The sequence below is a fragment of the Gambusia affinis genome, linkage group LG03, assembly GCF_019740435.1.
Source record: "Gambusia affinis linkage group LG03, SWU_Gaff_1.0, whole genome shotgun sequence".
NCBI classification, from domain to species: Eukaryota; Metazoa; Chordata; class Actinopteri; order Cyprinodontiformes; family Poeciliidae; genus Gambusia; species Gambusia affinis.
The window spans coordinates 3,611,618-3,626,346 of NC_057870.1; the positions used below are offsets into that span (position 1 = coordinate 3,611,618).

General features: G+C 38.8%; 1 protein-coding gene across 7 annotated transcripts in view; it reads left to right on the forward strand.

The window, feature by feature from the left end:
• Window positions 1-561: 561 nt before the first annotated feature.
• zmat4a (zinc finger, matrin-type 4a) overlaps window positions 562-14,729 on the forward strand; it is a 93,246-nt gene continuing 79,078 nt past the window's right edge. For 2 of the 7 annotated variants that reach the window (XM_044111531.1, XM_044111532.1), the window contains exon 1: window positions 565-916. In XM_044111531.1, the coding sequence (XP_043967466.1) occupies window positions 830-916 (87 nt within the window). In that variant the 5' untranslated portion in view covers window positions 565-829. Of the gene's footprint in view, window positions 917-14,729 lie in introns of all 7 variants that reach the window. The other 5 variants (XM_044111529.1, XM_044111533.1, XM_044111534.1 and 2 more) reach the window with 5 other exon arrangements.

Genomic DNA, 14,729 nt, shown 5'->3' on the forward strand with positions numbered 1-14,729 from the left:
AGAGAACCCACCATGCACAGGGAGAACATGCAAACTCCATGCAGAAAGACCCCGGGAATCGAACCCAGGACCTTCTTGCTGCAAGGCAAAAGCTCTACCAACTGTGCCACTGTGCAGCCCATTCTTTGAGTCTGTTTTATAAATATATTTATTAATTTGGCCAATAAATACAGATATAATTAATCTAAAGACAAACCTGAAATTAATTCAGAATGAAAATACTGATAATTGGTCACACTAATTTTGAACGTTTTTCAGCAGCTCGAAGTATGTGTGTGTTTTATATATATAGTAACCCACATATTCTAGTGCAGGGGTGTCAAACTCCAGTCCTCAAGGGCCGGTGTCCTGCAACTTTTAGATGTGCCTCTGCTGCACCACACCTGTATAGAATAATTAGGTCATTAAGGCTCTGGAGAACTGATCTACACAAGGAGGAGGTAATTAAGCCATTTCATTCGGGTGTTTTGTACCTGTGGCACATCTAAAAACTGCAGGACAGCGGCCCTCGAGGACTGGAGTTTGACACCCCTGTTCTAGTGGATTGAATGTTAAATGATATTTGTATATGAACTCAGCAGATAACCTGTGATGTTCGACCTGCAACAAATTAGCATTCTGTGTGAAAGGTGTGTGCAGGTGATATTTCTGTAATGTGGGGAGCAGCAGGCACTTCCAGCCGCCTGGCCCGAGCTGAACTGTCAATGGCCAATGGCGGCGCAGCGGGGGCGGAGACAGTCGGCACATTATAGATACTCCAGCGTAGTATCGCGGCCAGCAGCAGACGAGTCTCCAACTCAGTCTGCCGCACCTCAGTATCCTCTGGTTCATGGAGTGTACACTTTCCATCCAAGTGCAACAACTGCTGGGGGTCTTCCCGACGCACTACTACGAGGGCTACAGCGTGGAGTTACAGGTACCTTCATTCTGCACCCGCTCGCGCCTGCCTTCTTTTCTCTGACACAGGGGGGAAAAAGTAAACGAGTGTGAGTTTGAAGATGCTGTCTTGCCGAGGATGAAAGGCACAGATGTTGGTGCTGCATGCTGATTTTGTGAGCATCCCGGATTGTTGCCGCGCGCGCTTCCTCTAGGAGCCAAAACGAAGCGGCGCGCGAAGCCCCGCGGGTCTAATGGTGAGGGGCAGTTAAAAAGTAAGCTATTCCTCCCAGAGGGGTCCGGAGGATCCCCCCTTTGAACGGGTTCTCTGCTGCGGACAGGACGGAGGCGGTCTGTGTTCGCCGTCTGAAGCGCAGCCCGCTCTCTTTTAAATCTTCAAGTCAGAATTCCCTCGACAGTCTATTAAAGTAACGTTAATTTCGCCCCCATTGCCTTGTCAGAAAATAATAATAAAGCAAGAACGTGAGCATCAACTCCCCATCCTGCGCGTGCCTCCCCGGGTTGCTCTGCATGCTGCAGAATGGCCCCACTCTTCTCTGAAGGTGACATTTAAGGCAGAGGGAGAAGAGGAGTGGGCGAACCTTCTGTGTCACGATTTCATTTAAAACGTCAGAATAGACCGAATGGATTACGATGTCACTTATTGCTATGTGATGAATGTTTTATTCTGTTTTTCTACTCCACCTGCAAGAGGTCAAAAGGTACTTCTTCTTTTTTTCTTCTCCTCTAGTTTAAATAAATCAGTTATTTAAACTGATTTAGTTTGAGATAATGTTAAGTTCTCTACAGACTAAATCAATCCAAACTGGCACATTTCTAACTAATGTATCAGCAATGCAACAATCAAGAGATTTTATGGTCAATTTCTGGTGACCAATTTTGTAAAGCTTTGATCTGCCAATTCGGTAGATGAAATTATAATGGGATGATAATGTTAGGTAAAAATTTCATGGTTTCGCAGTGTTATGGTATTGTGATTAGAGTATTAATGTGTTTCTGGTGCAAAAGTAGTTGTGTCTTGAAGTTAGAATAGGAGTGGGTGATATGGATAAGTTTTATCAATATTTTGTGGTTCTATTGTAATAGTGGTGATGACAAGAACTATTTATTGCTTCTTTTCATAGCTGGAACATCACAGTCTCTCAAACACAAATGCTACTTTAGAAAAACATTCCCATTTGTAATGCTTCTTTAGGACCCCAGTCTCATGAAGAAGGTTGATTTATACTATTAAACTGCACATAGTACCAGCGTCTAATCATATTTTCAACTGTATAGATATATATTGCTGCTTTCATTGACCAAACAGTGGAGAAAATAGTAAAATAACGAAACTAACAATAAGGGCAGTTTTTTTTAAGCATCCTTAATTGGAATTTGTCATAAGGGTAAGTCAAAATTATTATCATTATAAGAACTTTAGCCTGACAAATAATAATAGGATAAATCCCTATCATTAAGTCAGAAAGGATTAAAACCTATGTTGGTTTTTTGTAATTGTAGGTTATTGAAAGTCTTAGAACTGCAAAACAACAGTTACATCACTTCAAAGTCTTGAGTACAAGTACACAAACTGTATTCTTTGAGGGGTTGTGATACTGCAGCTGCATGTGACTGATGGGATTTAACCTGTACTTTATATCTGACCAGACAAAAAAAAAAAAAGAAAATAAAACACTTATACTGCAGCAGAAACGGTGTGATGGAGAATTTTAGTGGTTTTGTAACCATGACCTTTGTATACCTTGAAACAGATGACTTACTCGCAGTACAAATGGCAAAAGAACAACAAAATAGCCCAAGTGCTTCTGTCATCACCAAAAATGTCTCTCTCTGGTTGTATAAGACTGGGCTTGATAGGTCAATACTAGAGCTGCACAAATCTGATATTGGAGAAGAAAATTCTAGATAGGGTATCTGTGACAATGTGTCTGATTCATAGGGGCAGATCTATTCAGTCTTATTCTATACTTTGTGCTTGATATGCTTTACTATTAAATAATTGCACTGGCTGAACAAATTGACATTACATTGTTTTTCCATGTTTGACCAAGCTTGCTTAGTATTGGTGTATTTTAGTGTGCTGTACTGGTGCAGAGTTATCAAATACATTTGTAATTCTTAAACACAAATGTGTCTGTGTTTAAGAATTACAAATGTATTAAAATCCACAACAACAAAGGTTTTAAGTCAATTCAGTATTTTTTTCTGTATCGCATTGGCATCGGTCGATACCAAACTTCAAATATCGGTATCAGAAGTGAAAAAGATTCATTCCTTGTAAATACATAAATAAAAGCTAGAGAGGAAGACGCAGCAGATAAAGATTGAAAGATGGAGAGAGACAAACAGGAAGGTGGAGAGAAACCGCTAAAGATATATTAGTGAAGAGGGACACATAAATACAGCACATAAAAGATTAATAAAAAACATTTTCAGTCTTTTTTCTGCCTTGGGAATGTTCTGTCAAATAATATATTCAAGACACGTTCAACTACTTTGTCAATAACTGTAAGATATATTTTGTCTGCGCTAATGGCAATCAATTCAGTTGCACAGCGTGATTGCTGTTCAACTGATTTAAATTGTTCGTCTTTGCAGCAGCCCTTCCCCCCAGACTAACTCCCCAGGGGAAACGCTGCGTTCAAAGGGAAAACTCTGCCCAGTCTGGTCACCTGTCGGTTCCTCCGTGCTGGTCTGTCCGTCGATTCCTCAGCGGACAGACCTGTCCGTTGGTTTTTGCAATTTAAAAACCAACAATAACAGGACAGAATAAAGGTCATTAGTTTGCATTTCAGACATATAACATCTGCTAATTTTCACTTGCAGTTGCCGTTTGGATCATTTTTCTCTCTCACAGCAGCATTAAAACGTAGAACACGTTTAGTGTGGAGCTCACTCCTCTTTGAAGCTAAATTCAGGCTGTTGTGTTTTCTTTTTAAAGGCACAGTTTTCTGCTGCCAGTGTGTGGTAGCAACCCAAACAGTTAAGATGTTATTGTCTTGACTAGAATAGCCACTTTTGGGGTGGAATTCAAAAATATATTTTTCTATTGAAATTTGCTACAGTTTGGAAGTGCCACAAAAGACAAAAGTGACTTGACCAGGCTGTAGTTGTTGTTTGGCTTAATCCAGCGACTCTAGTGGCTCTCAATGGGAAGACTCAATAACTACTTTCTTTTTTTAAAATAAGTGTCTTAAACATGAATACATTAGTTTTATGCAACAGAGAAGAGAAACAAACAAAAAAGACTACCACCACAAATAAAATGCAGGAAACAAAAAAAGAGATGCAAACAAAAAAATAGCTGAAAACGGAAATGATCCAGACCACTTTTAGGAGTCAAACAAAACACAGCAGTGTCTGAATTTAGGGTCTGCATCCTTTCAAGGGCCTTGAGAAACAGTCCAATCTAAGGAAGACGGGTCAATCGAAGGCCACCAATATCGACGGCTGGAAGAGAGAAGCTGTAGCCTTCAGCTAACTGCCCAGCCTCCACCTCGCTGTTATGTTTCTTGGCAACCGTGACAGCGTGAAGCACAGAGCGGCGAAGGAAAAACACTTTTCACACCGCAGTACAACTAATACTTTTATGTTTGATTTTAAAGTAAGAAAGAAAGTAGTTGAGTCTTCCTGTTGACAGCCACTAGAGACACTGGATTAAACCAAACAACAACTATCGCTTGTATTTACTGCAGTGTTTCTTTCACTCAACTACTGAACGCCACTGAACGGTACGCCTGATCAGGTCATTTTTGTCTTTTGTGGCTCTTCCAAAGTGTAGCACATTTGGGTAGAAAAATATATTTTTGAATTCCACTTCACCTCTGTGACAAGAGCCTGGGAATAAAATGAGACGATTTTCTAACAAGGAGAACTGATTTGGGCAGTTTGGCTCGACCATGTAGAGAGAGAGAGACCTTTACTATTGCTTCTCTGATAAAAACAGTTGTCAAAAACAACATGATGTGTCAAATTTGAACACGTGCCTAATCAGCTCACACAATGTGTTATTTATGACACAACTATTGTTTTAACACAACTATTGTGTCACTCAAATCAACACAAATGTGCATCATTTTGACAAATGATATAAAAATTTACTCTTTCATTAGAGGACATTAGAGATACTTTTATTATAAATAAATACATTACAAGAATAAAGCTGATGCAGCTTCAGTATTTACCTCAAATATTAAAAAGTTTAAATAGAAATTCAAATCACCAAGATACCAGTTTTTCTAACGTAATTCAACGCAAAAACCTTTCTATAAATAAAACAACGTAGCTGTATAAGATTTGTTTCAACATTCAGTGAACACTGAAGAAAAACATGGCAATAAAATAAAAAAATATAATGAAAATTGCACTCCAGTTGCAACATCTATTTACAACACAGTACAGTCATAAACCAAGGTGTATCTTGGTCCTGCAAGCGACACAATACATAATGCATGATGCAAAACAAATGCAATATATCTGTGGTGCCAAAACCTCCCAGAACATCTAAAGCAGGGGTGTCCAAACTACGTCCTCGGTCCATTTTTAATTGGCCCGCAAGAAATTTTATAAATAGAATACAATATGGTTCAACTGTTGCTTGAGTGTATTTCACTTCTTAGTTTTAACACCAGGAGGAGCTACTGTTGATTAAGGCAGTTGCTCCACCAAAAAGGACAATCACAGAAGACATTTACCCCAACTTACTAAACATGGCAGAACCAAAGAAACGAAAGGTAGAAAGTGAGTGCAGAAAATTTCAGGAACGGTGGGAGAATGAGTAAAACTGCTTATCCACAGGCCAGCCGTTCTGCTAAAAAAGGGAAATATATGTCTGATTGCAAGACTCAAAACAGAATTCAAACAGCACTTTCATGATTTTCTGTCATTGAAAAAGAAGTCAAGCTGTTTGCGACTCCTTTCTTGGTGGATCCCGAAGAAGTGGAAGAGAATCTGCAATTAGAGCTCATCGAAGTCCAGTGCGATGATTCTCTGAACAATCAGCATCAGCAGCTTTCCCTCCCCGAGTTCTACAGGGGCTTAGAAAAGGAAAAGTTTCCTCTGATGAGAGGCCGCATGAAAAAAATGATCAGACTATTTGGCTCGACATGCATATGTGAGCAAACATTTTCACTGTTAACAGTGAACAAAAGCAGAATGAGAACCAAAATGACCCACTGCCATCTCCATAATGTCCTTCGCATCTCAACCACTAAGTTTGCTCCAGACCTGCCTGTCCAAAGCGCAGCAGCACTGCTCCCACCGAGTCCGATGTCGGTCCTACTTTAGGCGAGTAAAAAATATATTCCACAGTACCCATGAGTTAATGCACGCTTCAAATATCAATAATGCGCATCAATTCTGTCACTATCCTGCTCTTGTGCAACACTTTCTTATATGCGTTTTTCTTGTTAACCTACAGAATACAAAGGCAGATGATCTCATGTGATGCAGATGTGCTACTTGATCAAGTGACATCTGTCCGGATTTTTGGCACGAATGGCGTTGAGTCAGCACTGCAGCTGGATGGCCCGATTTCCATACGTAGCGGAGCTGATACTCATCAGAATAATCTACTAAAATTATACGCACTCCCGTTATTAAGTCCAGTTCAGTCTGTTAATGTTCATAACTGTTTCAAACAAACATTAATAAGTTAAATAACAAGCTTAAAATGTACCTGTCCCATTTTTTCCTTTATTGTTTTTTCTCTGTACCGTAAATCTAAGAAGAAATCTGAGTCTGTTCTGAGAAATCGCTACCAAAGTTTTTTTCTGAATAAGTCAATAAAGATCCATTTATGGAAAGCTGTCTTTAATTATATTCAGCAATATAAAATATTCACCACTTTTAATAGATTTTTCCTAACTGTAATACACCGAAGTTAAGGCTATTTATCTAATTTCTAATAAGTGGCCCATACCCTCCTATATTTTTATTTATGTGGCCCCCAGTGAAAAACGTTTGGACACCCCTGATCTAAAGGATTAAAATCAGAAACTTCTGCTAAAGTGGATCAACTCATAGTCACTTATTTTGTTTACTGCATAAGCATTACAATTACCATCAAAGTACAGTACATTTATATGAACAACTTCACCAGATAAAGACTCATTTCTGTGATCTGTTCTCAATGGCAGTGTGGAACCAGTGGTGTAGACTTGGCTGTACACATCAACACTGTGACACAGATATATGGTAGTAGTTAAAGAAATGTTAGTTTCTAGAGCTAACCTCAGGTGTCTCAACCAGAGAATCAGTATTAAAAGCTGTGATTTCATACTCTGGTGCTTTCTTCATGAGAAGTGATTTTAAAGGCTGACTGTCCTATTAGTATGGGCTGTAGAAGATAAATTGTTATTGCTGCAGTATGTTCAATATCATCACAATAATCATAAAGAACCTAAAAACTGTGGGGGAAAAGTGAATAAAGATTATGATTAAACTATTTAACTTTTCAATCAGTAAAATTACAAATAAATGGTGATGACACTGATTCCCTCTGTAAATGAGCTACTTTAAAAATAATCAATGCTGATCTTAAATCAACATGAGAGTCAACGTGTTTTTTTAATTTTTTTTATTTGGCTCTTCAAGAGACTTTTCCACCAGTGGCCCTCCAGTTGACAGGAATATATGGAATCTAAGTCCTTAATTTCCACATTGGTTTCAACGTCAATATACTCAGAAAAATCATAATTATGGTTCAACAGCCTGTCCAGAATGCTGGGCAAGAGCCTGTACATTGAGATTCTTGGTAATTGAAACATTAATATTTTTTTGGAAGTCTCTTTTTCATTTTAAAAGGTTTTTACATTTTAAATTCTTGATTGTCAAAGGAGAACTGAAAACAAAAATACAATTAGAATGTTTTTTGTAGACATGCAAAAAATCCTCAAGTTTGTTTGGAGTTTTAATTTAAGCAATACTATAATCCAAAATTTCACACACGATTAAATACATTTGTTGATTACAGTTCTCTTAAGAATGTTATACAGAAAACTAGTTTTTCTTGAACTCTACTTTGATTGTGATTCACCAGCAAATGGGTTTTATGCATGCTAGCAAGTTTTGTACCTAATATATAACCTTGTTTTTAGCCGAAAAGATTAGTAAATCTCACAACCTGTTAGTTTGAGTATTTAAAGTAGTAGCAGTGCTCACCTTTGTACAGTACCTGCTGAATATTGCTTTCCAGGGAGATCTAAAGTCCACAACACACTTGGAAATGCCACTCAAAGAATTATCAAGTTGCTTAGGAATATTTAGGAGTATAATGACTTTTGAGTAATATCAGACTAGTTCAGAATATGATGCCCTCAGTAACGGCCATCAACGTCAAATTGAATGTGGAACATTCTTTCAACTCCATGTTGCATATTTTCTTACATTCCAGTGTTTAGTAAGGCTTAACAAAATCAATATTGATTTCTCCAGCCTGATGTCGTTAAGTACAGAACTACTTTCATAAATCAACTTTTCCCATTTCAAAACACCACCCCTTGACAGATGCAGCAAAAGGGGATTAAATCAGGATGAAATAAAAGCACTCTTACCCCTTCCATGCTGGTGGACATATTTCATGAGACAAAACTGAACAAACTCAATTCCTATGATGGATATTTTGTAAACTTTTTTTTTTAAATATCCTGCCTTACTAATCCAATTTTTTTAGTCAAACAGGTCATGTTTATTGAATGTTCTGCCTTTAAATCTGTACTAACACAGTATAAAAGGACAAGCGTTGCAGTTATCCCGTTACGCACTGACTATGCTTTACTGTCAAAGTGAAACTTGATGTCTATAAAATAATGGAAATTAAGTTATTTTGATCATGATTGATTTATTTGTAAATGGTCAAACATCAGAGGGAATGAATAGTTTCTAAAAAGGATTTAATGTAACAAGCTAACCAGATGAAAGAGCCCATCTTTAAACATTTCATGTGTAATTAAACAGTTCAGAGTAAACAATAAAGGTGACAAATAAATATTACAAAATAGATCAAACTTTAAGTAAATATTTGTTGTTCTTAATATATTTCAGGTAAGAAGTGAACATGTAATGAAATAGATCCTGTCCTAAAATTGTATGTAATTGAAGATTACAGGTAACAAATGTGATGATCAACTGAGGTAATACATTTTTTTAAATATAAAATTAGTTACAAAATGAAAAAGGGGTCAAAATGTAATAAAGATGGGTGTGCTTCAGCTATCCAGTCTAGTAGAACAATTTCAAAGAAAACATTTAATATTAAAATTATTTAAAATATTAAATATGACTTAAAATTGTAATAGAGGATAGTGTACCTCGTGTAATAGCATGAATTACCACTTTTTGTATCAGTTGATCAGAAGGCAAAGCATTTATTTACAGGAGTATTTGGTTGGAAATTGTCTGTCCTTATATGAACCTCCGAGCGCTTGAGGAGGGAGCGGTAGAGAACGGCTGGCTGGAATTTGCGTTCATGAATCGGATCAACCTTGAGCTAAACACCCCTTACTCCGCGGAGCGCCGATATCCAATATCCAACTTGAAGAAAACTTCACTGCAGTCAGTAACGCAATGAAAGCGCCGGAAAAAGTTTGTTTTGGTCTGTGGCCTTTAAAGATGGTGCCGAGCGACTGCACGAGACGTAAACGTCACACGCAGGGATGTTGGTTCCAAAGCTCAATAGCTAAAAGTTGCTTCACTAGAGAATCTCCCATGTTTTCACATCGGCGGACAGTTTTATGTGATACTGGCTTGTGCTTAGATACTTTCACTTTCTATCAACACTCAGCAGGAAAGTTTGAGACAAACAAAATACCAAATAAACAACCCTGGAAAAGAAAAAGCTTCATCGACTCGTTCCTTCATTGTCTTGGATTTTCTTGAAACCTGAAGTCATCCGTCTCTATTTGTAAAATCCTCCAAACGCAGCGCTAAGCGTTTTCACAGCGTTGTCTACTGTCTCTAATGGACCTTACCAAGCTCCGCCCACAACCGACCCACGTGACCACAAGTCTCACAAGCAAAGCCTCGTAGCGCATTGTTTCTATGTAAACATGACTCCATTAGTGCATAATTTCTACCGGATTTTCACAATATATCAGCTACTACAATGGACAGAGGAAATAACAAGTTCATGTCATCATCTGGGAGGAGGTTACTGGTTTCTCAGTCACAAGCTGGTTGCAAACCTGAGGCCAGCAGGTGTCAGTCGGTCAGTTATGGTAGATCTGAAATTGGGTTTGATGACCTCAATATGAGAAGCTACAGACTGATAAGAGGAACCAAAGAGCTCTGTTACGGTAAAGAAGCCATTTGTTTGTTAAAATTTTATGAAATCTATTTGTTCTATTTGATGTTTGTTATGAATGACGTATAATCATAAACAAACAGGGTAATTAGTCCAACGTTTAGAAACTACAGCGGCTGTAATGAGCCACAGCAAATGTAAACAAAGGTAAAATAACCCGAACAGGTGATCAACTCAAAACCACTCGTACCTTTTTAGTCTGTCTCTCTTTGTGGTTTAAGCACACTTGTTACCGTATCAACCGCCTGCGCCCCGCAAGACGAGCAAACATTACGTTAAAAACATAACATCCAGTCCGTTACGATATCAAGTTTCCAGGCTTGATATTTATTTCTGGATTATTAATCAGCGCTTCCCTGAACACAGCGATGGTTGATTTACTAGCTGTACTTTGTGTTAGAGTGGCTAACACGAGTAACAATTTAGTCCAAAGCCTTTTCTGCTAAAATAGTGTGTGTCAGATACAGTACACGTTGCATATTGATCTGTTTAGCTAACGTTAGACTGTGTAGCAGACAGGCTTCAAGGTGTAGAAGTTGTATCAGAACTGCTATTATGCTGTACTTAGCTAACGAAAAGCTAGTGTTTGTGAGACTGCCACCCACGTGACCACGTAGAAAGAGCATCAGCCAATGAAAAGCGGCCCCTCTGGTAAGGTCCATTTGGAAAGCCTATAAATAAACCCCAGCTCTTCTATGTCATCAATAATTGTTTGCTTTTGTTGTGTTGAAGTCGCCTGGCTTCTTTGTTGCTTTGCATTTTCTTATTCCTGCACTTGTTTCAGTCTCTTCCTCTCGTACGGAGTCGGCTGTGACAGGTCTTTGGGTTTATATAAATAGCGCAGTCTGTGACAAAGGGCTCCAGTAATTTTACTTGAGCATATTTATTTTCAAAGAGCCCACAGTTTGCTCTAAATATAACATTTAAACAAAGCAGGAGCTTTGTTGGGCTCATGAAAGGTCGTTGAGTCTGTCACAGCAGCAGAATGTCAAACACTCTTCAGAAATACCAAACGTGTCTCAGATCTGCTAAACTACTGCTTTCTATAGAAGAAAGGGACAAGGCTTCCAAAAAGAGAGCTATATTCTCACTGACAGCGGTGGGGAAAAAAAGAAGTAAAGGCAGCTTTGGATCACAACTGAATGACCCATGTTTTATTAGAGACGGGACGGTGGGCATTTTTTACATTGTTTATCAATTATTGTGAAAAATCTCTGATCATGATAAGGATCTTTGATTTTTTTTTTTGTTGTTGTTTTGCCAAATTTCAGTTTGACAGTAAATAAAAATACTAAATTGACAGAGTTGTTGAAGATGTTATTTTTGCTGTTTTCTCCACTTCTAGTTTCACAAGCACATACATCGGTAAATTTGGTAAATATGATTTAATGCCGTTACTAAGTGCAGCTGTGATATAAATCACACTTCTGTAAGTAGGTGCTGTCCTAAAGAAGCCTGTTGTAAATGGAAAAGATTTTTAAGAACAATATTTGTGTTTGTGGTGCTAAGATTAACGTGCCATATAGACACAGCCATACAGTTTACCTAAAAAAACAAGTAATAAATACTTGTTTAATCATAATGTTCATCGATATCACAGTATCTCCACAAAAGTCCATATGGCTCACCCTGGTTTTTGCATTAACAAAGTATTTTTTCTGTAGTGGATAGGGCACCAAAAATGGCTCCACACCACGGGCCGACATCCTTGTAAATCCGGCCCTGGTCAGTACTTTTCAAATAGAGGCATGGCGGACTGTGTGGAGGTGCAAGAAGGAGAACTTTATTAATTTCCTTATTCATAATTGACTGCTGAACAAGCCTCCGGCCACTTGGGGGCAGCAGAGTTCAAATTAATCAACAGATGGCTTGGTCAAGCTAGTCGAAGCAGCAGCCTACACAGGCACAGAGCTGAGAGGATGAAATTTGTGACAGTACACAGAAAAATGAGTACTGTCTGTACATGGTTTTAAATGACATCAGCTTTTTATTATTACTTTTATTTGTTATTAAAAAAATAAGTAAACAATACACATGTGAAAGAATGTGATTGGATGGAACACTCTGTGTGAGCTAGAGGAGTAGCACAATGCGCTCCTGCTGCTCCATGATTGCGAAGCATAAAGCTGGAAGCATCATGGGATGGAAATGCGTCTCTTCCAGGAAACGTTTTTCACAATTTGAGTATACAGATGGAGCTAACTGCACCACAATCCTGGAAGTAAACAGACTGGGATCAATGTTCAATTTCTGGTGGGAGAAAAGCCTGGAACATTCACCCAAAGCTGCAGCTGAAGAGTCTGGATCAGACCAATGGGCCACATCTGGGTCACTAATGACTTATGAACTGTGAGTTTGGAGTAAAAGAGCAAATTCCTTTACGTTGTTATAGGTGCATGAAATACAACGACACAGCTTTTATTTTGAAGGCCACTATTTCTTTCATAACATCACTGGTGCGGTTTTGTGCCTCAGGAAATGTGTTGAACGGCTTTCAGGAAATTAGCTCTTTGCACTTAGAAATGTCAGCAAACATTAAATTAAAACATTGACGCAGAATTCAGAGGTTTAATAAGGCATGGAGTTCTAAATATATCTTTGCTGAAATCGACCGCAAAGCTCTGAGCTTACTGTGTGGAGAACATTGAGCGGTGTTCAAGGATTTCAGTTTCAACTTTCCAAGAATTTTGCAAGACATGAACTATTTGAGCTTGTCACTGAAGTCTGCAGCGCTGATTAGCTCTGACAAAAAAAAAAAAGGCACAGTTGCAAATGTGTGTTAGTCTCTGTGCTCCATAACAAGGTTTAGATTTATGTGTTAAGTGTGGCCTAATCAAAGCTCACGCCTAGGTCTGGTGGAGAATCTGTAAAAAACAGTGGATGTGAACAGCTGGTGTGGACGTTCCTGAAAAGACATGCAGCTTTTACTGTAATGAAAAACAGTTTGAAGTATTTAAGTCTTAACTGAATGTCAATGCACAGATTTCTGTTTGAGAATATTATATAAATATATATAGCTCTGTAATACCAAGTCCTAACTTAATAAATAAAAGTTTGTAATAGATTGTGAAATATATACATATATATTTTTTACTATTTTCTGTAACTGTGCCCCGGCTTCAGTGTAAATAAACTAAGTTGAGGAAGTTTGCAGAATGAAAGTGTGAATTTGTTTTGTCAGCAGATGTGTAGATGCAGGTCAAGCCACACTCCATGTGAACGGGCCATTTAGCATCTAACGCATGGTAACTGCTCAGTGCTCTGACCTCGGGGCATGTCATTCCAGCTCTACTTGCCGCGGCCTACGCAAAGCTCAGAGCAGGACAACGGGGGTATAAAGTGCAATCTCTCTGCTGTGTTATCGAGCTGCCACACTCACCCGGTTTGCTTAATTTCCCCCCCTGGGAGCAATATTTGACTGACTCTCCGGCCCCCAGAGCACCAGCTGCACAAAACACTGAGGATGATTGAAGTCGGAGGTACGGTGAGCCGTATGGGTCACAGAGGGCATATCCGAGGTCACACAGCTGCTCCCGTCTTTTTACGCCCTCTGCAACTTCAAAGTTCTCCGTCGCATATCAGCGGTTAATCTTGTTTAACAGGGAGACGTTCCACTGTTGAGCTCTGAACAGCTCTGTTCATATTTCCTTAAATCCTAGCACTTACACATAAGGAACTACTCACCAATAGGGACAGTCTGATGCAGTTCAGGTGTTTCTAACAGTAATCCAGATGTTATAGTCAGGATATTATTTGGACAATTGTCTTGTTTTCTTTAGTGATCTGGACCAGTTTCAGATATTTCACTAAGGACTAGACCTTTAAAAAGATCTCAATAATTTCCATTTGCATGATAAATTTTTTTCTTCTCTTTTTCCTCTCTCTATACTTGCATCAACCAGTCACCGTCAAAACTAAACCTTATTGATCTATTTCAGAAAGACTCAAGAAGTAACAGCTTCTACGGTTTTTTAAGAGTCTAATTTGTATGATAGGATATGAGTTTTTGTTGGGAGTTTTTTGGGTGACATTTGGTCCCCATTCATTACTAATTAGTGGTGGTAATGCTCTGTTTTTCTCCTTTTTTTTCTAGCATGACTTATTTTAATTCTTTTAGAGTTTTGTTTTTAACCAAAAGAGAGATGTGTGCGTTAAATGAAATAAAAGCTTTTCACAGATCCGTATTCCCACATGCAAAGGAAGAAGAAAGAAGTAGAAGATCAACATTTGTTGATCTGAGCCTGCTTTTGAGAATTCTGATGGTGTAATTTGATCCTCTGAGCAGCAGAACAGAATCGATCACCTCGGCTGTCCGGAGTTAAGAAAGTAAATATTGGGCAGGCTGCTGTGAGTCCAGCTTGTCTGCCCGGGCACCGGTCCAGCTTGGAGGCTCAGCTCTCTCCCTGATGAATTGCAGCTGACCTTTCACTGTAACATCTGCTGGGCACTGGCCGCTGCGACCTCCCTCTCATCTCGCTGCTCCCTGCGGTTCCAGCACCCTCCGCTCGTTTGCTCGTTTGTCGTCGTC